The 20,640-nt window shown below is 39.5% G+C and overlaps 1 protein-coding gene across 4 annotated transcripts; it reads left to right on the top strand.

The window, feature by feature from the left end:
• The first annotated feature begins 385 nt into the window (after positions 1-385).
• Positions 386-20,279, top strand: sun2 (Sad1 and UNC84 domain containing 2). 4 transcript variants are annotated; one of them, XM_004574531.3, is made up of 17 exons: positions 386-676; positions 6,679-6,740; positions 11,186-11,300; positions 11,411-11,514; positions 11,772-12,152; positions 12,236-12,295; positions 12,469-12,543; positions 12,909-13,048; positions 14,327-14,377; positions 14,579-14,617; positions 15,070-15,264; positions 15,372-15,509; positions 15,614-15,710; positions 16,043-16,158; positions 16,282-16,455; positions 17,918-18,007; positions 18,192-20,279. In XM_004574531.3, exons 3-17 carry the CDS (start codon positions 11,188-11,190, stop codon positions 18,306-18,308), a joined length of 1,890 nt encoding a protein of 629 aa, XP_004574588.1. In that variant the 5' UTR covers positions 386-676; positions 6,679-6,740; positions 11,186-11,187; the 3' UTR covers positions 18,309-20,279. The 4 variants fall into 4 exon arrangements, with proteins under 4 accessions (XP_004574588.1, XP_004574587.1, XP_004574589.1 ...); XM_004574530.3 differs by lacking the exon at positions 6,679-6,740; XM_004574532.4 differs by lacking the exons at positions 386-676; positions 6,679-6,740 and adding an exon at positions 6,866-7,259.
• Positions 20,280-20,640: the final 361 nt, after the last annotated feature.

Here is a 20,640-nt window from a genome sequence, read left to right as displayed (position 1 = left end):
CAGCTTTAAAAAGGCACTCTCTGAACAAATTTCCGGTCAAAATATCTCTTTAATCTTGCCATTTTTCTTTTTAAAAAATAATTGAAACAACAAAAGGAAGAAACACGAGTTTGGGTTAATTATTATTAATTTTAGAACAAATGATAATCTGGATGCATAGAATAATATGTCTCTCAACTCTGAGAGAACTAGACGGATGTGGTGTCTATTATTCAAAGCACACTTTAAATGGATTTTAATGTTTAGCCCACTGTCAAACTTATATTCTCTTTCGGAAGTTAGATATGCAGAAAAAAAATGAATTTACATTTATTTTCGTTGTTTCGTTGGGCGACCGCTATTTTGCAAACCCTTACCGGAAGTGCTTCTCTTCTTCGCTCTAGCTTGACTCCGCTGCTGTCAACATTTGTTGCGGTGAAACCTCCGAGCTGTCACAGCAAGCGTCTGTTGAGCCCAGTCATGCCATCTAGGTTTAGACTTTACTTGTGGAATTCGTCATGAACCAGGCTGCTATTTTGGGACTAACTGAACAGAGTTGAACAAAACGGGCATGTTTGTTTAAGTTCAGTCTCCGTGGGGATTAATATTTCTGGTTAACCGTCTTTGCTGTTCGTTGGCGTTTTTTTTTTTTTGTACTATTATTATTTATCTGCGACGGACTAAACAGTTTAACGAGGTAAGTTACGGGCACGGGGTTAAGGAATCCAAGTGGTAATTCGTGTTTTTTCAGTTTCTTAAGGTTGAATTTTGGACTTTTCGTGTCTCCCTGCATCTCAGCTGCGCTTCAGGATGCTTTTGTCCGTTGGCTGCCCGTTGAGTTTAGCGACTACAGTTTATTGTCAACATTAGCTGCCTGCAGCTCCTGCTCACTCTGAAAGCATGTGGGGTTAGCTGTCTGCTGGAAATGTGTGTTAATTTAGCGATGAATGTAGTTAAACAGCGAAGTTAAATGTCAGCGTGTCATATGTAGGCGGAACTGGTTTGTTGTAATGGGTGATTAACTAACCTGCCATACTTTTCTGCATAGGCTGCTCTGCTAGTCCCCATAAGACCACTACTTAACAACTTTATGTGGGAGTGTTTATGTCTTATTACCATTTTGTTATTATTATTATTATTATTATTATTATTATTATTATTATTATTATTAGTTGCCATATATTACTTGCGTAGCATTTAGTCTTATTTGTCCACAGCAATACATAACATGAGCTTGGGCATTGAGGGCTACTTTAGCCATACTGAGCTTGGTGCAGGTGCACAAAAGGTTAAATTTCACAAAAAGCAATTATTTTTCTGTACTTCGATCAACGGAGGGCATGCAGGGAATATTTAAGGCCCTCAGAGGGTGTGTCTAAGAAAGGCAAGTGCAAAATTGGCCAAACTGGCGATAACTGTTTTGCTGTAAATAACATGTTTTAACCTTATTGCCATATTAAGTGTGTTGTGTAGGGAAGCATTGTTACATGTACTGGCTAAACAGGTGTTTATCTTTTGTCTCACATCAACCACATCACAACACCAGAAAGAAAAAAAACTACTGGGCTTGTCTGTCGTTACGGTATCATACTATTGTCTTTCAATATGTAACCACAGTTTATTTATTTATTTATTTATTCATTCATTCATTCATTTATTCATTTTTGTAAAGGTATGTTTAGGTATTGCAAAATCTAATGAAGTGCATAAATCATCCCTGCGGAATTTTCTTTTTGTTTTTGTTTATTTCATGTAAGGATCATAGACTGTATGTAAAAAAGTAGATGTAAACACTATTAAGTTAGACGTGACTAGTGAGGGCTTGATCCGACAGAGCAATCAAGGGACCATTCACTCTGCTAGGGTAGCAACCCCTCAATCTTTAAAGCACACCCTGCTTCATCATCCTCAATCGCTTTTAACTAGAGTGTAGTTTACAAAATGAATATCGTGTTGTATTCAAAAAGCCCCCAAACTGCAGATTGAGATCATTAGTATATGCGTGTAGTGTTTACTGTGGTTGTATCTTTGAGATATGTTTACCATAGACTTTTCCACAGTCTTATTTCTTTTTACTCTCAGAGCTGTTGTCTCCTGCTGGAGTTTAAGAAGAATGCTTCAAAATGAGTTAGCATTTTCTACTTCTGGTTTCCTTAGCCTGAAGTTAACATTTTAATTTTTTTAGAGGCTTTTAACTTTTGTGATCAAAACACACAATATCTTGATCTATAGGATGTATTTCAATAAATACACAATCATGAATATTGAAGCCTTAAGTGTTTTTGTAAAGGCGTTCACTAACAAAGGACCATGGAGACATTGAGCACAGGGTCGTAGTGAAGTCATACAACTGTCATGTAGTAATTTTCTAACCTAACATTGGTCTTTTACTTTAGGGATTGCAATTATGTGTTAAAAATCAGGGTGGGCTAGAAAAACACATCATTCCTGCAGCGGTCTATATTACAGATAAATGCTACTATTAAATGGGGGGAGATTTTGGCAACATTGTATCAATAATTAATACAGGGACACCAGATATTAATATTTTATTAAATAAATTTAAATACTCTGGGAATACTATGAACAACAGGGGTCATCTCACCATCCTGAGATAACAATAATTCGGCTTAACCAAAAAAGTCATCCAGCACTGGACACGAGTAAAAACAGGGCAGCAGGAAAACTCTGTAAACGGCTGCAGCCTAATTTCGACAAATTTGGATCAGCGCAGTTCATGTAATCCAGCTGTTGTTCAGTGTAAGGGAAGTTAGACTTTTTTTACAGTTAAAATTAAAATTGGGATTTTTTTTTATGCAATCAAGGGCTTGATTTGGAATTATTAGTATGGAAATGGAAGGAGATTAATTCAGAAGATCTTTAAAATAAAGATTGTTTCAACACATTACTTGAAATATATGAGTTTTGTGTGAGGCTGGAAGAAAGCAGATGGGCCTGCCTGAGAGTCTCGGGCAGGGATGGTAAAACAGCTTCGCAGCCCTGACAATAAAGTTTCTTTCATGCAGCAGACTATTTAGAGAGACACTGAGAGAATAAACATTAATTAACTGGGTCACATTGTTGTAAACAGACCTGGTTAGGTAGCAACTTAGCTAAAAAACTGTGCTTAATTATTTTCTCCCCTTAAACTTTACAAAGAGATTGTGGTCCTTTTGTTAGAAGGCAGTGCACACTGATGACTCATCCGCTCTCTGTGAGTGAGTCATATTTCACTGGCACGGTACTAATGTTAGCCACAAACCATGTGCCAGGCTGGTTTGGTTTGATGAAGACTAATTCTCGGCATTCCTTTCTTCCCCCACTCCTTCTTACCGTACCATTTTCCCTTCATTTCTACACTTTCTTCTTCTTCTTCTTCTTCTTCTTTTTTCTGAATTGTTTCAGTCATTCATAAAAGTGTGAAATCATAAAAGTGATTTCACACCTTCTCCATCACCAGCCAAGCTTTCATCTTTGTTGTTCTGCCTGTTCTGTCTCTTCTTTTCTCTCCTGTGTCTCAGTGTCTTTGTCTCAGTCTGCATCAGCTCTTACTCTTCCTTTCACCCTCTACATCTTTGTTGTTACAGGCCGTGTCAGCGTTCCTTCTTTGTCGCTGTCCTGACAGTGAAACAGTGCCCCTCTTTGCCCAGCCCTGAGCAAATAATGCTGCTACATCTCAATCTCCACTCTTTGATTTTGTCCAATAGAGATTCCTGCCGTCAGCTTTACGGGCTCACATGTGTTTTTACATGTGCTTGTGCTTGGGCTGTAATGGTCCTGAACCATTTGGCTTGCACAGTTCAGTTTGGTATGACATTTCCTCGCTTTTATACAGCCTGTGAGTCATACTGTTACTGAAATATAGAAGTCTATTTTTGCCGGCATACTTGGGTTTCTGGAACAGACATTTGAGGCTTTATCTGTAATCATCTGTTATCAGCTGCTGATAGACAGCCTTAGCATGCTAACAGGAGTGGTTGTGAAAGATGGACAGTACTTCCACTTTTACTGAACATTTATGCCTTCATTTACACACAAACAAGTTTGGTGTGTGTGTGTGTGTGTGTGTGTGTGTGTGTGTGTGTGTGTGTGTGTGTGTGTGTGTGTGTGTGTGTGTGTGTGTTACTTGGTTCTCAAAATTTTTTGGACCTGCCCCACTTCAGAAGCTGAAAAAAGTTCAAGCAACACACTGATTATTGATTATGAACCACTAACTAGCTTAGAGTTCTCTCTTATAAACAGTAGGCTTGTTATGACAAACTAAATACCTGCACCCAAGACAATACTTGATATTTTAAAAAAGGGTCATTAGTGTCTCCATAGCATAGTGGTTAAAACATTGGCTTAGTGAAGTGAAAGGTTACTGATATTTTATAAAGGGGTAATTATTTCTCCTAGGTCATGCCAAAAGTATGGCACTGGGTGTGTTAACATTTACAATAACTGTTTAATACTTCTGTGTTGATGTAACAGGAGATTTACTGGCCTCTTCAATTCCTCTTTAAGAGTTGTTTAGTGTTGTGAACGTCAGCTGGTTCAACTGTTAGTGAGGGAGGGGCTGTGTGTCTGCAGTAGTACCGTGTCAAGTCTGCTGCTATCATTGCTGTCGCAAATGGGTGTCTAACCTGATAATAATTCTTAGTTTTGAATAGTATCTGAACCTGTTTTAATGGAAAGTAGCAGCTTTTTTTGGCCTTAATGTTACAGGAAGAACTGGAATAGCCAACTGCAGTGAAAATGCAGTGCCATGATCCCAAAACTGAAGCACATACCAAAAGTGTTTTTTTGTTTTTTTGTTTGTTTTTTGCTTGTGTGATTATTACAGCTTAATCAACATACTGGCCTATCACAGATGTAATAGTTTTGCCGTATCCAGGAAACCACATTTTCATCTATTGAACCAGATGTTTGGTGACCCTGGTATATTTTTACAGCCCAGAGCTTAATTCAATTTACTGCTCAGATGTCTCTTTTAGATAAAACTGTGAAAGCAAAAATGCTCATATTGTTGAGCCCTGCTTACTATCATCAAATCCTGTGTTATGTTTTCCACAACACTGTTGACCCGAGGAACACTATAAAAATATAAGTAATTCAGACTTTACTGATATCAAACCCTTCATGCCACCGCCACTGTCTCCACTACATGTAGCACAGCAGGCATCATAGCCGAGCAGGGCGATGTTGTGGCGAGGCGATGTGTGAGCTTTGTTCCAGTAAATTTTCTTCTTCTTCTGCTTCTTTTGACTTGTTTTACACTCTAAGAGACTATACTAATTATATGAGTCAGTATATTTATATGGGAATTTCTTACTCTGACATTCTGACATTTTTGAATTATTTTTGTTGGTGTCGAATCATCCAAAACAAATTCTTTATACAGCTGTTTATAAATGATTCCAGTACAGTACAAATGGATAACTGGTGGATTTCCACACTGTTTGGGAGACTCTGTCATTTCACTTTTTCATCTTTCATTTGGACTAAATGGCTGAATGTGATGCACTTGTCACTGTTGTCCTTCTTCATGATTGAGGCAGATTTATTTCTGTGGGAGCTGTGCAGTTTGTGCTGCCTATTCTTGATGAAAAGCCGCTTTTGTGTCTTTCTGCACCTGATTCCCACAGGACCTGAATCAGGCTTCTCTGTCTCTGACGGGGGGGGGATGTTGTCATCCTCACATTTGTACATTATTGGCTTTCCATACTGCACATTCTCATGGAGGAATCAGACCTCAATGACAGATCCTGTGAGCAGTGCAAGGGTGACCAAGGCAGAACATGTTTTCTCAGCAGCTCTTTAGAAGTGAGATGCTTAGAAATTAAATGAAAGGCCTCAAATCAGTCACGCGGGCATTCCAAGACAAAAACAGCTCTCTCAGTTTACAGCATGAACAGACTATTGTAAGATGTAATTGGGTTTTAGATCAAGCGGACTGGATGACAAGCCCCAAATAAGGAAAGTAAACCTACACAAGAATGTGGGCCGCAGTCAAACACGGCTGCAGTGTTTCAGTGGAATGAGCAAAAGAGGAGGGACATCTTGGTGCAGCAGTGTCCTCTGTGTGGGGTGGGGGTCGGTGATGTTCAGGAGGAGAATTGTGCTGAGCTAGGCTCCACTGAGATGCCACTTAAAGTGTAAGGGAGGCTTTAGGGGAATTAAGTTCAAAATACTCCCCCTCTCTACGCTCTTAGCTTAAGCCTCTTGACGTATTAAGAAGAAAGAAATGTAAATGTGTGTTTCCTCAGCAGCAGGTCCAGGCTGCTTGCACTGTTTAGTCTAAATAAACATGACCCTTGTTTTTCTGTTTTGTTCTTATGATGGGATCTGCAGATTAGATTGTTAGACATGATGGGATTTAAAAAGAGCTCTTACCTGTCACATGCTACAAGAGCCCCTCCATCTAATTTAAATTTAAACAGCCTGGTTGTTTGATAGAGAGAAGAAGGTGCAAGTTACAAAAAATAAACAGATTTAATATGCATCTTCATAGGAAAGATGTATTGGAAACGTAGCTGTCTCTGCAACAGAGCAGTTTCAGTATGATGGTGTGTTTTCCTTATTCACAGTAAACAGAACAGGCTGGCTGTAGCAACCACCACAGGGGCTGCAGGGCGTCGTCAAGTACAGTGTTGCTGTTATTGGCTGTTTACATCAAAACGGTGTGGCTGCTGATATTTACTCTTTTCTCTCTTTCAGTCTTTCACCCCCTCGAGTCTTGAATCAACAGACGAGCAGAGGGTGACAAAACTAGAGAAAAAGTATGTAAAGAGTTTGTGTGGTGTTGTTGAGCATGTTTGCTGGACAAAGTTTGTTTGTAAAGCAAGGTCATGATTTGTAAGTAATTATATTAAACAACAACAACAAGGCAATCGCCCATTTTTTTTAAAGTGAGGGTTTCGGCGCGCATGTGTCCTCGTGCATCAGCTTCCTGTCTGTTAGATGCACAGACGCAGCTTCCCTTTTTGTCATCTTCTGCCGCTCATTTCAGTTGCACAAGTCTGCAGTGATCGCATCCCCGGCTAATGACATCAAGGCTTTTATTGGATGTCAGCTCTGATTGCGTTAAAACTTCCGAGACAGGAAGGCTGCTTTCATGAGAACAGTCAGAAGCTAAAAGAAAGGATCGCAGAGAGAATCTAAAGGCTGGTGGATTTCCTGGGGGCCTCTACTTGTCACTGAGCTGAGAAACGCCCCGTGCAGCTAGCATTTCTAACTTTCAGCGTCCTGTTACTGTCGAACGCCTCGTTTTGTCTGATTGTCTGGAACTGTAGCTGCAGGTATGTACTGGTGCTCTTCTTTTGGTCTTATCAGTGATGTGCAGCAGGAAAGAGGGTTAATGTGGAGTTGAATGTTTTGACCCCATCGTCAGAGCACTGCTCGTGTTTTGTGTTTCTGTAATGAATTGAATGTGTAACAATAAACTTGCTGCAGGAGTTGTCAGGCGGTAAAGCTGCTGCTAATTATCCGCACTGTAAGAGCACATCGTTGACCAATGGGATCACTTAGCTTAAGATGCTTGTTACATAATCTTTACGATGCCTGCCGTGCTGAAAGTTAACCTCATAGATGTTTTGTAACAACATAGAGCTGTTCAGATCCTTCTCGCTACCTGTGATAGTCTCTGAAGATTTTCTGAACTTTAAGTATGCGGGGTCTGTTAAGGTATGCATCTGTGTGTGCATGTGTGTCTGTCTATCATGTATTCTATACTGTAAATGTGTCTGCACTGTAGCGTAATGAAAGTGTATGTCCTTGTTTTTTAAGCTTTGCATGTACAAATGCCTTCATGGTGTTTTGGGGGGTTTATATTTACTCTGTAAATCTTGGTGCTGTTGAGTGTTTGTGCAGCAGGACCGATTAGCTGGATTACAGGCAACCAAGATTAACCAAAAGAGCATCTGTCAGTGACATACTACTAATATTACTTCTACCACAACTACCGCATCACTATTACTGCTACTGTGCGTTTCACTGTGCTGCTGCTTTACTGTTTTATTGTAATAATAATGCCACATTCTTAAAGGTGAACATATGGTCTTATTTATTTAATGTGATTACAGGAAATATCATTACTGAAACATGCAAGTCCTAAAAGATGCATTGAGCTGCCAGTTTGACTTACTGGGGTCACCAGTTCTTGACTCCCCGTAGAGATATTTATGAAATGAACGAGAGAAAAGTTGATGTGAAAATGAAAAAATGTGACCGAGGCAAAAAAAAAGAAAGAAAACATTGCTCAGACATAGCAGATGGAAATAGCCACTGCAGTCATTCACTGGTTTGTGAAGTCCCATTTTGAATTTGAATTGGCATTATAGTATTCAGTAGAGCAGGGCGATATGACCAAAAATATTTATCACGATATACATTTGAAAATTTGCGATAACGATATAACTGACGATAGGGCTGCTCGATTATGGCAAAAATGATAATCACGATTATTTTCACTGAAATTGAGATCACAATTATTTGACGATATTTATTTAACCCTTTAAGACCTACTATAGAACCAAGTCCACCAGAGCTTATATTATTTTTTTTACATGCTGTAGTGCCATTTGTGGGAGCATTTCAAGTTGCTATACAACTGTTATAGCCCATATTTTACTAATATGTATGCATTAAGTCCATAGTAACTACATTAATTGCAAAAAAGTGCAATAAACTACAAAAAAAATTGAAAATCGCTTTTGTTTTGTTTACATATATTTCTACTTGGAGAAATTTAAGAGGTTTATCCCTCAAAACTTTAAATACAATAAAGTTGCAAAAAATAGTTTACAACAACAGGAAATTTATTTTGAGTGTCTTCATAGTTTTATTTTGGAGATACAGCAATTTTTATATATTGCAGGAAAAACAAAAAACAATCCTATGATGCAAATTTGCAAAGAAAACAGCAGGTGCATCATTTCACTGTGGGAAGTGTTACGAACAGCTGATAGGAACGGCAAAGCGTGTTTCTGGAATATTATGTTTTTGTTGCTGCAAGCGCTTTTTATGCAATTTTTGCAAAGCTATATGTGGAACAAAACCGTGACCGAGGACAAGCTGATGTCATAAGATGTAAGTACAACTCCTCCGGTTTCATATGCAAAACAAATTATTGCGCTAGCTTACACGGTTCAGGTTCTACAGGGATATAAAAATAGTTACGCAAAACGGAGCATGCTGCTCTGACCGGCTTTAAAGGGTTAACAATGACTTTAAAAAAATAATATAAAATAGTGTGCAACACCACTGAAGTTTTTTTTTAAACTCTCTTTTCAACCAACGGCAGTCACTCTCCAAATAACTTCTGCTTAGCTTTTCCGAGCTTCCCTCGGGTCCTCTTAATCAGCGGTCTCCAACCTTTTTTGCGCCACGGACCGGTTTATGCCCGACAATATTTTCACGGACCGGCCTTTAAGGTGTCGCGGATAAATGAGGGAGGGGCTAATAATCGGCTCAGTCATTTTTAATGATCGTTGAAAGCCCAGATCATAATCGTGATTAAAATTCGATTAATTGAGCAGCCCTAACTGACGATATAATTGACACTAGACAAAACACTTTACAACTCCACAACTTTATTAGTGAAAAAAAAACCCATCAATGTATTTTCACTTAAACAAGCAGCTGTTTTTTATGTGCATTAAAGTTATATAAAAATTTAACAGTGCAAATGCAAATGCCTTGCTGACAGTTCCTTGCTGGAAAGGCATTTCCAGTGGAAATTGGCCGGCATATCCTCAGCATAACCATGTATAATATCCACAAAACTTAAAAAGAGGTTATACACACACAATATGGTAATATTATGTTGAAGCACAGTACATATCACTCCGCGAGGCTCCTGCCTACGATAGCCGTAATGCTCCAACAATCCATCAAGCGGTGCGGGTTCGTAGCTTAGCAAAGTCGTACTAAAACGTCTGACAGATTTTCGAGCGCCGTGTACCACATAAAATCGTTTCAAGGTCAGTAAACACAACCAGAATTCATACATAAGGCACACGGGATTATAAGGGGCTCTGTCGATTTTCAGAAAAATCAAAGGATTGATTTTAAGTGTGCTGTATTTTCCAAACACCACGGTAATAACGGCGGCCCGCTAGCATGCGCTACCAAAAACAGTGCTCTGTTGTGTATCTGATGGACGAAAGCTAAACCAGTTCCACACCAGTGAAGTTGCAGCATTTTTACAAACCAATTCTGATTCATCCGTTTTATTCAACGATCCGCTTTTGCTCTTCTCATTCTCTGTCACCGGCACGCTTTTTCCGCCATGTGCGTATGAAAACAAAGGCACTGCGCATATGCGTTTTACCCATATTCTATGGCGATATTTCATTTTCTTATCATTGCCCAACATTATACCGGTATTACTGTGAACAGTATGATATGGCCCAGCCTTACTATTCAGTCTCTGTGTGTTCTGGAGCTAGAATTGGGTGTATTTGAATAAGAGGGTGAGTTTATCAGCAAGCTTCATTAGTAAGCTGTGCCCAGAGGCGTATTGGAGTAAAGATTATTTGATGGTTACCACGCAGCAAGTTGTTTGTCAGAAAGTTGAATTAAAAATGCTCCAAAGGGCAACAACACCACAGACTTCTGTGGGAGGTCCAATTCAGTGGCTCAGAATTGGACCTGACTCCTAGCGGAAAGCTACTAGCCCCCTACTACATCACTGTTCTATATGTCTTTCATATTTAAAACTGTCTTTAATTCTTGAAACTGTTTGATTGTGCTTTACTCTACACCTTCACATATAACACTGAAGTCTTCCACAGTATCTGTACATTGACAGTCACAGTTTATCTTTTCTCATCTTTTTCTTGCAGATGATTTCTAACTTTTAAGCCAAGCATATTAAGTTATATAGAAGAGGCACAATCACTAATTATATTACTAATTATATTGTGGGCAATTTCTTGGTTAGCGATGGTGTATTCACTCTATCTAAATTAAGCTGGCAAATGAGGTTACTGTAGGTGAAAACTGCAGTTTTATGTAGGCCTAAGGATTATGTATTAAGAGTAGCTGAAAGCAATCTAAACACAATGCAGCAGTGTTTGCTGTGGACTTCAAAACACCACACTAAAATCCTATTCCACTGCTCTGACTAGGTCTGCTGATTACAGGGATTATCCAATTTCAGTAACTCTGTTATGTATATTGAGTAAATTGAGACTTACTATCTTTCCCTGTCTGTGTGTTTCAGTCATGTCTCGCAGAAGTTCTCGCCTGGTTTCTGGTGGCTACTATAATTCAGATGAAGAATCTGACTCAAGCAGCGTGACCAACATATCTATATCCTACCGTGAAAACCCTGTTAAGTAAGTTACTGGTTTCTGTGCCCTTGTGCTTGAAGCTTTTTTTCTACATTCTGATTGTCAGTCTGTAATGTAACCCTGCCTTTCTCTCTTACCAACTTTTTCTTCTTCAGGGTTTTCAAGAAGAAGGCCGGGACCCGCAAGCCCGCCTCCCGTACCTCCAGCAGAGCCAACAGCAATACTAGCTCCGCTGCCCCTGACACACCTGTCACTCCAGGTCAGTATGCTGCGACGGTGCATAAGTGGTAATGACATAATATCACAATCTGAAAGTTTTCAGAGTAGGTTAAAGAGAAAGTTTCCAAACTGTTGCCTATAACAAAGCTTTGGATTACTTCTAACCCCTTATCGGTATTTTACTGACTGTCAATTATTTAGTTACTCTTTGTAATAATGGACACAGATGGAGTATTGGTGTAAGGAACCTAATTTATTTATCTCATTTTCTGCTTCTTTCTCTCATCTGGCTCTTAGTCCCATCTCCATTAACCATTGAGAGCCAACCTGTCATGAGGACCGTATCTTTCACCCCATCCACAGCCACCCCGCGGCCTGCCCTGACCCCATCATCATCATCAACCCCGAGGCAGACACCCCCTCATTGCCACCCAGCATCTCCAGGAAACAGCTCTCCTGCAGGGCACTGCAGCTCTAGCAGGCCAGGATTACAGTTTAGACCCAGCCATAAGGAGCTGAGTCAGAGTGGCGTGGACAGCTCAGGGTACTCGTCCTCTGAGGGTACTTACAGGAAGCCCATGGCCGCCCCCTGCAGCACTGGTAGAGTCAGCATTAACACTGGGGATCCCAATACCGGATACAGAAGCAGAATCAAAAGTGCCTTCAACAGCCTTAGCGGTGAGTGTTGAAGTTTGCTTGTGTTTGCGTGTCTTTGCGCTGCCATGTAATAATCTCTTTGTTCGTGTTTGTTCTTTTGACAGACTCAGCCCTGATGCTCGGTGCGACAGTATGTGCAAAAACACATGACGTGGCAGCGTTAGGTATGGTGTTTGTATATGATCATTGTTACTTCTTGTAGCTGAAGCTCAGTATGGATCTACATGTGCCTGTGCATTATATACAGATCCTACATACTTTTTCTTAGTTGCTGCATGTGATTTGGCTCTAGCTTATCAAAATCCCTGCAAATCAACGTTCCTTCTCTTCCCCGCAGCTAATTCTCTAATCAGCAGTCGCATGAAGAAGGCTTGTGGTGTGGCTCTCCTCCTCCTCCTCATCTTACTTTTATGTAAGTAACATAAACGAAATCGAATATATTCTGTGTTTTCAGAAAGCCGCTGTATTTTCTGCTTGATCTACTTTCCTGAAGACAGTACAGTAATCTTCTATGAGCTTGGGGTTTCCCCTCAAAAGTAGGCGTGGTAGGTTCTGCCGCAGAGGGTTCTTAGACTTGCAAAGCAGCACTGCTTAGTCTGCTCCCTGCATCATGTGGTGGGGTTTTACTCCCTTCTCCACCTCATTGTGACTGTATGAGTCACTGTAAATGTCAGTCACTACAAGAGGCTTTCACTGTTGAATATTAGAGTTGGGTGATCTTGCTTTGTGTGCTTCTGAGTGCTGTTGTTCAGGAACTATCCCTTCTGTTTTCTCCAGGTCTTTGGTTGTTCCTTCCCTTGCTCACCTCTTTCATCACCCGCATGAATGTCACAAAGAGCCCATCACAGACACAGCCTGTTGTCCCTGCTACTCCTCCTCCTGCCCAACCCAACAACATCTATTCCAAACCTGTGGTGGTAGGGCTCTGCAACTGACTGTTTTTCTTGCTGGTTAGATTGATGGGTGCTGGATCAATCTAACTGTCTGAGTGACTAAGTAGATTGATTAATTATAAATGACAAACGTTTATAATAGTGCTCAAGCTCAAATCTTCAAGGCCTGCACGAGGGGTTATTTAACAATGCCAAACCACAGCAGCAGTCGTCTCAAGGTGTAAAGTTCAAATCCAATAATACCGAGAGAACTCCAACAGATGGTAGAGGCAGCCATTTGCTCCCAATACAATACATATTTTTAAATGAAATCTTGATATTGTTTAAGTAATGGTAATAATGATATAAATCATTGTGTAGTTGTTTGTTTATATGCAATTGATAGTCCTGTCTCACTATATCCGTGCACTTGTATTTTAAATTTTATTCATTTATCCAAAAAAAAGCAGACAATGAGTTAAAGATGAATTTGACTGTTAGCAATCATTGTTGTTTTCTTCAGTGTAACCTGGTATCATGGCGGCCCAAGCTTGAGATTTGCTAGTGTAGTATTTTCCCAGCACACATTTGTGGATTTTTAAAGGTTCACAGAGTCTGTTTTCTCCACTGTGGGTGGTTTACAAATTGAAAGTGAAAGATCAGCAGTTTGATCCTGAGAGGAGACACAAATCCCTTGGGGGATCATGACGGATCAAAAATCAGCCAGCAAAGCTACCTGCTGTGGTGGTGATGAATTGGAAATAAGAGAGCTGCTGAAAGGTGCTTTTTACTGTATTTTCTTTATAAATCTTTATAAGTGCATCACATTCTCAGTTAAAAGAGTTACAGTTTGAGAACAACGACACTCTCATCAATGTCATTTCTCTCTTACCAAGCTACCTTTGGTTGTTCTCTTATTCACAAGGGGTTGCGACAGCAGGCAGCACCACATGTTTGATTCACAGGATATTTTGCACCAGTTACCCGTCCTGACACAAACCCAAATGCAGCCACCTGCAAATGTGTAAAGCGCTACACTTTGGAGCCCCACTGTTCTCTAACCAGCTAAACAGAGTCAACAAGGGATGGGATTTATGATGTTTATGATCAAAACTTTGAGACTTAGTTGTAAGTCCTTCAAGAAGTTCACCGGTTCAGGGACCTCTCAGTCAATTCTGAAGCATTTTTAAAGGTCAAAAATATATTTAATGTAATAGCTGTTCTGATTAAGCTTGCTGTTATGAGACTCTTAATATGTTTGTATGAAAATTTGGGTTCTTTTTTGTTGCAGTAATAGTTTGTTGTTTTTGTATTTTCAAACAGGATCCTACCATTGTGTCTGCTGTAGTAGATGAAAAGATGCAACGTCTTCTGGTAACAAACCATTTCCTTGCAGTCAGGAGTAAAAAAGTCTGCACCCTCCCTCCACACACGCACATGCACAAACAAAAATTAAGCTGTCTAACCATATCAGAATAAAACAAAGGAAAACTAAAATAAATGCATTGGTGTTACTTTGAGACCTTGCATGTTGATCTATTTTGAGGTGAAAGTGATGTGTTGCATCTGTTACAGGTGGAGCTGCAGATGAAGCAGGAGCTGCTTCTCTCCCAGGTGAGAGAATCTCTTTCTGGTTAACCCTGTGGGTGGTAGAGCTTCTGCCCACGGATGTCAGAAAGGAACACAGGCTAATAGTAACAGGGTCAAAACTCAGGTATGCTAGAGTGACATCTAGTGGTTGACATCTAGAGCAAATGCAGAGGTTTGTTTACTAACCTACAAGCACTCGGGAAGTACAGTTGCTGAATAATTCCCCAAAGGCATAATTTCTGATTTGAAGAGAATTTATTTTAAAGAAATTTTAATTTGATTTAAGGTTTAGAAACAACAAAAAGGCTTTCTGATAAACGGGTAACCATGGTTAGCTTTTAGGATGAACATATATGACTTAAAAACCTGGCTTTAAAACATGAGATCTAAAATTTATGAAAGAGACAGCCTGGTATCTATGAGCTCACTTCACCTATCAGCATGTCATGTTTTCCTTCACTTGTTTTTTCTAACAGATGAAGGAGAGACTCCAGCTGGAAATGCGCGATATGAAGGCCAAGCTTGAGGCCACAGACTCCGACAGTCGGCAGCATCTGGAGCAGCAGGTCACAAGGTTGAGCAGCCGGATGGCAGATTATCAGTCAGACAGCAGCACTGCTGCTGCCAGCCTCACCCTCAGAATCCAAGCTTTAGAGGATCAGAATAATAAGGTAAAAGTCCTGATAGGTTCAACTTATCTATATTTAAAGCAACCGAAGCTTAATGAATGCAGTCTGGAACTTTGCCTGGGTTTTATGCATAGTCTTTTCTCTTGCAGTTGGCCCAGGAGTTGTCATCCATCCAGGTGATGCCTCCTCCAGCCCCCTGCCCTGATCCTACCAACACACCTATACACAATCACCTCACACCTGAGCTCCAACATGCCATGGAGAAGTGGCTCACTGACCGCATCAAGGTAACTAGTAGTAACTGTGTGTGTGTGTGCGCTTATGCTGCTAGATATGAGTTGTTACACCTGTCAATACTTAATAGTATATTCTGTTTGTGAATGTGAATAAGGAGCAGGATGCAATCAGGCTCAGCAGCAGTGGAAGCTGCGCAGACTGTGGACGTCCCATGGCTGATAAAGTGGCTGACTTTGCCCTGGAGACTCAAGGTCAGGAATGTTTGGATAAAGATCAAATTGTTTTTGCTAAAATTCAGTGTGTGCATGTGTGTGTTTGCTGTTTTTGCACCCAAAAAAACACTTTTTAAATATTGAGTTATTGGTTGTTTAATTTATTTGCCTGTTGATTTGTCTTCTGTAATTATTCTAAATGACATTCATGCATCTTGTCATCAGTCATCAGCAAAGATTGTTGTCATTTAATCTTACACTCTATAACATATAGAAGATTAAAAAAAACATTTCAGAACTCTTATTGCCGTGTGTGTGTGTGTGTGTGTGTGTGTGTGTGTGTGTGTGTGTGTGTGTGTGTGTGTGTATAGGTGCCAGTGTGATCAGTACCAGGTGTTCAGAGACATACCGTATTCGTTCAGCATGTGTGACCCTGTTTGGTTTCCCTCTTTGGTATCCATCTGAAAGCCCGCGCACTGTCATTCAGGTACAATGACCATCAGTTTGCTTATCTGTTCCCTCATTGTCATTTTACCCTCAGGGCTTTTCACTTTAGACTGTTAGCCCTTTCATTTTTACTAACTACATCTCCCGCTGTCTTCCTCCCCAGGGTTACCCAGTGCTGCTTCCAGGGAAATGCTGGGCGTTTCATGGTGTCCAGGGAACACTTGTGATCTCTTTGTCCCACCCCATACGGATAACTCATGTGACACTGGACCACCTACCACGCTACAACTCTCCCACTGGCCGAATTGACTCAGCACCCAAAGACTTTGAAGTCTATGTGAGTGCTTCCAGTGTAGAAACCGTGTGGGGACACATGACTGCCTGCGCTTGCTTAAAAAAAAAGAAAAGAAAAAGCTGCCTGCAAGTCAACATGAAGCAGGAAAATAACCAGTAGCCAGCAGTCAGTTCATCATTAATGAGAGTTTGTGAGCTCGTGGGTCTTAATGACTCAGCTCAAACATAGATACATGGAGGGAGCAGGGAGGGTACTCGTGGTAAGGAAAGAGCGAACCCACCAGGTCTGTTTGTCCTCAGCCAGAGCATCACGTACTTTTTAGGATATACAGATGTACTACAATATCTGTCAGACGTAAAGATGTGAAATTATACCTCAGAGGCAGCATTTGTGGTTGAGACATTTAAAGCTGCTGCTAAGTCATGCTGGTTCTCAAGTACACATGCTTACACAAATTAACCAAAACATCAGATTGAACTGCACACAGTACACATGTGATCACATTTCCAGCAATAACTCAAGTAACAACACACGCTCTGCATTTGTCCACGGTGACAGCACACACTGGATTTTAAAGCTTTAGCATTTTTGCCTCTGCCATGTTCCATTATTGGTGTCAGAACTAAATGTATATGGATGAAAGCTAGCAAGCATGGTTTGCAAGCTGGATCTTAACCTTGTACAGCCTGAACCATGACATAAAAATATTTTTTATTTATGTATTTATCTATTTTTAAATGGATATTAAATCTTCTGAAATATGAATTGAAACAGTAGAGAAATATCAGTTTGCATATACGAGTTTTCATATGTATCAGTTTAGCTTTGTCTGGAAATTTATTCAGGTGTTTGAAGACAAAAATTCCATTGATCATGTAGAGATTAACACTGTTAAGACTGTTTTACTCACCTTAACTGGACCACAGCTGTTTGTAAAAGTAACCGTGCAGCTTAGATAATTCCATGAAAAATCCACCAAAGGCACCAAAAGAGCACACACATCTCTAAGTTTAAGCCTTTACAGTTAAAGGTTAATACACTCCATACACTTGTTGTAAAGGCCGAAAGTAGCTGCAGGGCAAAACTACCTTTGTACCATTGTGCTGTAAATTTGCGCTTTTTAGCACAGGAGCCAGCTTCAAGTGTAACCTTGAGCAGCTGCAGTTTTTTACTGAATTTCCCACAGCAGAGTTTTCTGCTTGACAGACACGCATACCTGCCAGTTATTACATTCATTTTCTTCCACTTCCTATTAAAAAGCCTCGGCACAATGTGATAGCTACAAATTGTAACTTTTCTGATATTTGTAGTTCATGAATTTGACTTGTTTATTATTTCACTTGTCATTTTTTAAACGTGGATGATCTAAATCTGCCATTTATCAACCGTAGGACCTAATATAGGAGTACTGTATGGAATTAAGTCTCAAAGAAAACCTTTGAGAGTGACATAAAGCCAATTTTAATATTGAAATCTGACCCAGGTGCCATTTGTCTCTTTCCAGGGGATGGAAAACGACACAGAAGAAGGAACACTGCTGGGGACGTTCACTTACGATGAGTATGGAGAGCCAACGCAGACGTTTAAGATTCCTGTGAGTTCAAATGAGCCCATCTTAATATTTACCGCTCATTATATTTACAGAGCACGAGCAGACTACTTCTGCTTCTGTATAAAGTGTAGTAATCATAAGTGTTTGTTGCATGCTCTCCCTTACACTTAGATTTTGTTGTTTAACTTTCTTTCCTATCTTTTCTTTTCTTCTCCGCCTCACACAGAATCCGAGCGACATGGTTTACAGAGTCGTGGAGCTGAGAGTTCTCAGTAACTGGGGTCACGTCGAGTATACGTGTCTTTACCGTTTCCGTGTGCACGGAAAGATCGCCACCACGTGAGGCTTCAGACTCACTCGGAGTGACTTGAGTGGCCAAATGCTACTGAAAAGTGTTTTAGTGTTCACACGCACAACTCTTTGTTTCAGCTGTGTTTTACTGGGGTTTTTCTAACCTCTTAATATTAAAGGATAAAAACGTGCACGATCCTTGTTGTGCAGTGCACATTTGCTTTTGCTTTGACAAAAGTCTACATGGAAGTTTAAGGTTCTGGCAACTTGCTTTCAATTATATGACTGTGCCACAAGATCCTTTTAAAGCTTTTCTTATTACAAACTATTATTATTAACAATCTTTTTTTCCTACTTTGCATGTGTACAGCGCTCCATCCCACCTGAGAGTTCTCTGGTAAAATAACATCTCTTTCCGTTTTGTTGCTGGGAAGCCACAGAGGAGTTGAGTGTTCAACACCTTGCTCAGTGGCACAGTGACAAGTCATAGAAACAGTCTCTTATTTTATTTACTTGTCCTGGTTTCTATAGTTATCAGCTTTATTCATCTTTCCATCTTAGACCAAATGAGTCTCAGTATTTTATGTTTTTACAATTAAAACAGAAAATAATCTAGTTTGTCTAGCGCTCAGTCACATATGTTGCCTGATACCTGAACAGGTTGAAAACACTGTTTTGTTTTGTTTTGTTTTGTTTTGTTTTGTTTTGTTTTGTTTTGTTTTGTTTTGTTTTGTTTTGTGCTTCTTCTTTTTGTTATTTGGTGGAAATACACAGAGGGCAGCAGTGAATGTTTTCTAATCAGCAGTGCTTGATGTTCTTAAAGGAAAATGTAATTTCATATCACTATGAAAGGTAAAATATGCAGCTTGGTAACATTTCCTTTCAGCACGTTTTGACACATCAGTGTGGATTTTCCTTCTGGTACTTGAATACTTGAAAAGCTGTTTTTCTAACCTCTTTGACAGACGTCGTGTTGAAGCCATGACAGCTTTGTTTTTTACTCTGTACATAATGCTTACATTTGTATGAAATGTTTAACCAGGATAGAAAAAAGTGCTATTTATGCATAAAACAGAAATTCTTTTACAAATTCTTTTTGCTCCGTCCATTTTGTAGGACCAGCTCGAGAATCATTTTGAATTATTGTCAATTATTATGTCAGATCTTTGGATTGTGTCATTCAAAACCCAGAAAACACAATTTCACACAATGACAGAATTTTTGTTTTTATTTGTTGTACATTTAGACAGAAGATGAGAGAAAGTATCATTTACAGAATGACATGAAATGTTCTTCCTGATTTCAAGCAGTTCAGATTTGGATAACTTAACAAAGGGTCAGGTTTTCAGAAGTATTATTATTGTTTGTGTTTTGTCTATTTAATAGATGCTGATATATACAAGTTGTTAAACAAAGGAGACACAGTGTCATTAACACATGTTTTCAAAAAGTAATGTTAAAGTGAAATGAAGATATATTTTTGCATTGATGGCTGTTTTATAAATGATTGTTTACATTCCTAAAAAGCTTAATAACCACTCTCCTGGTGTACTGCAGGCTATAGATAAACTGAACATTGTAGACAATACAATACACGCAATAATACACGCTAATGTTGTTAAATGTGTTTAACATGTTCACTTACAGTTTTCACTTTAATCCTTAAATAGCTTGATTTTGCATAACTAAACATTCCAACATGTGTCTAATAGACTCACATTTGCTGAAGCATTGTTTAAAAATGTAAGTATTGATGGGAGCCTAGAGCCTACACCTCAGAGTGTATCATTCCTCTTATTTGAACAGTGTTAAGGTTTAGGTAGATCAATCAGGTTCATTTTCTCTATCCTCAAATGTTAAATTGATCGATTGATTGACAATAAAAAACGTTTGTTTTCTATTTGGATTTTAGAAATCTCGTCTCACACGGAGCCCTAAAGTGTTCTGCAGAGTATATGACTACATTTTTGTCTGTAAGCCAAATTTGGATATTTGAGTTCTAAAATAAAACAATGCAATATGTCTTTGTTGTACTTGTTGTACATCCAGTGACGCTCATCGTGGTTATTGACAAATTTACTTCCTGTTCCTGAGTCAAAGACATGAGAGAGAAAAATGTCAGGTTTGCATTCAAGCATTTAAAGGCATAAAGCAGCTACCAGTAGATTTTTATTAAACTGCAGAAAATACCAACAACTTAGTATTATGGTTAAAAATGAATTTTTAAATATTGCTGATCACTGTGCAGGTTGCAGCTCAGCTTTTCCATCACGTTATCAGCCGCTCTGCACTCTTGCATCAGTTTTAGTCTCAGCTGATTTTGGGCAGCTGCTTCGTCCGGATGAGAAAAGTCAGAGGCTGAACAAAGCTGCTCATGGAGAGAA

This window comes from Maylandia zebra, linkage group LG6 (genome assembly GCF_041146795.1).
Source record: "Maylandia zebra isolate NMK-2024a linkage group LG6, Mzebra_GT3a, whole genome shotgun sequence".
NCBI classification, from domain to species: domain Eukaryota; kingdom Metazoa; phylum Chordata; class Actinopteri; order Cichliformes; family Cichlidae; genus Maylandia; species Maylandia zebra.
Note: the sequence above shows the minus strand (reverse complement) of the source record. Positions and strands in the feature narration are given on the sequence as shown.

Bases quoted from the DNA above. Each gene is read 5' to 3' on its own strand.
- sun2 (XM_004574530.3), top strand. From the start codon at position 11,188: ATGTCTCGCAGAAGTTCTCGCCTGGTTTCTGGTGGCTACTATAATTCA. The intron at 12,153-12,235 runs GTGAGTGTTGAA...TTCTTTTGACAG, and splicing joins TGCCTTCAACAGCCTTAGCG to ACTCAGCCCTGATGCTCGGT. The intron at 14,378-14,578 runs GTAACAAACCAT...CATCTGTTACAG, and splicing joins AAAAGATGCAACGTCTTCTG to GTGGAGCTGCAGATGAAGCA.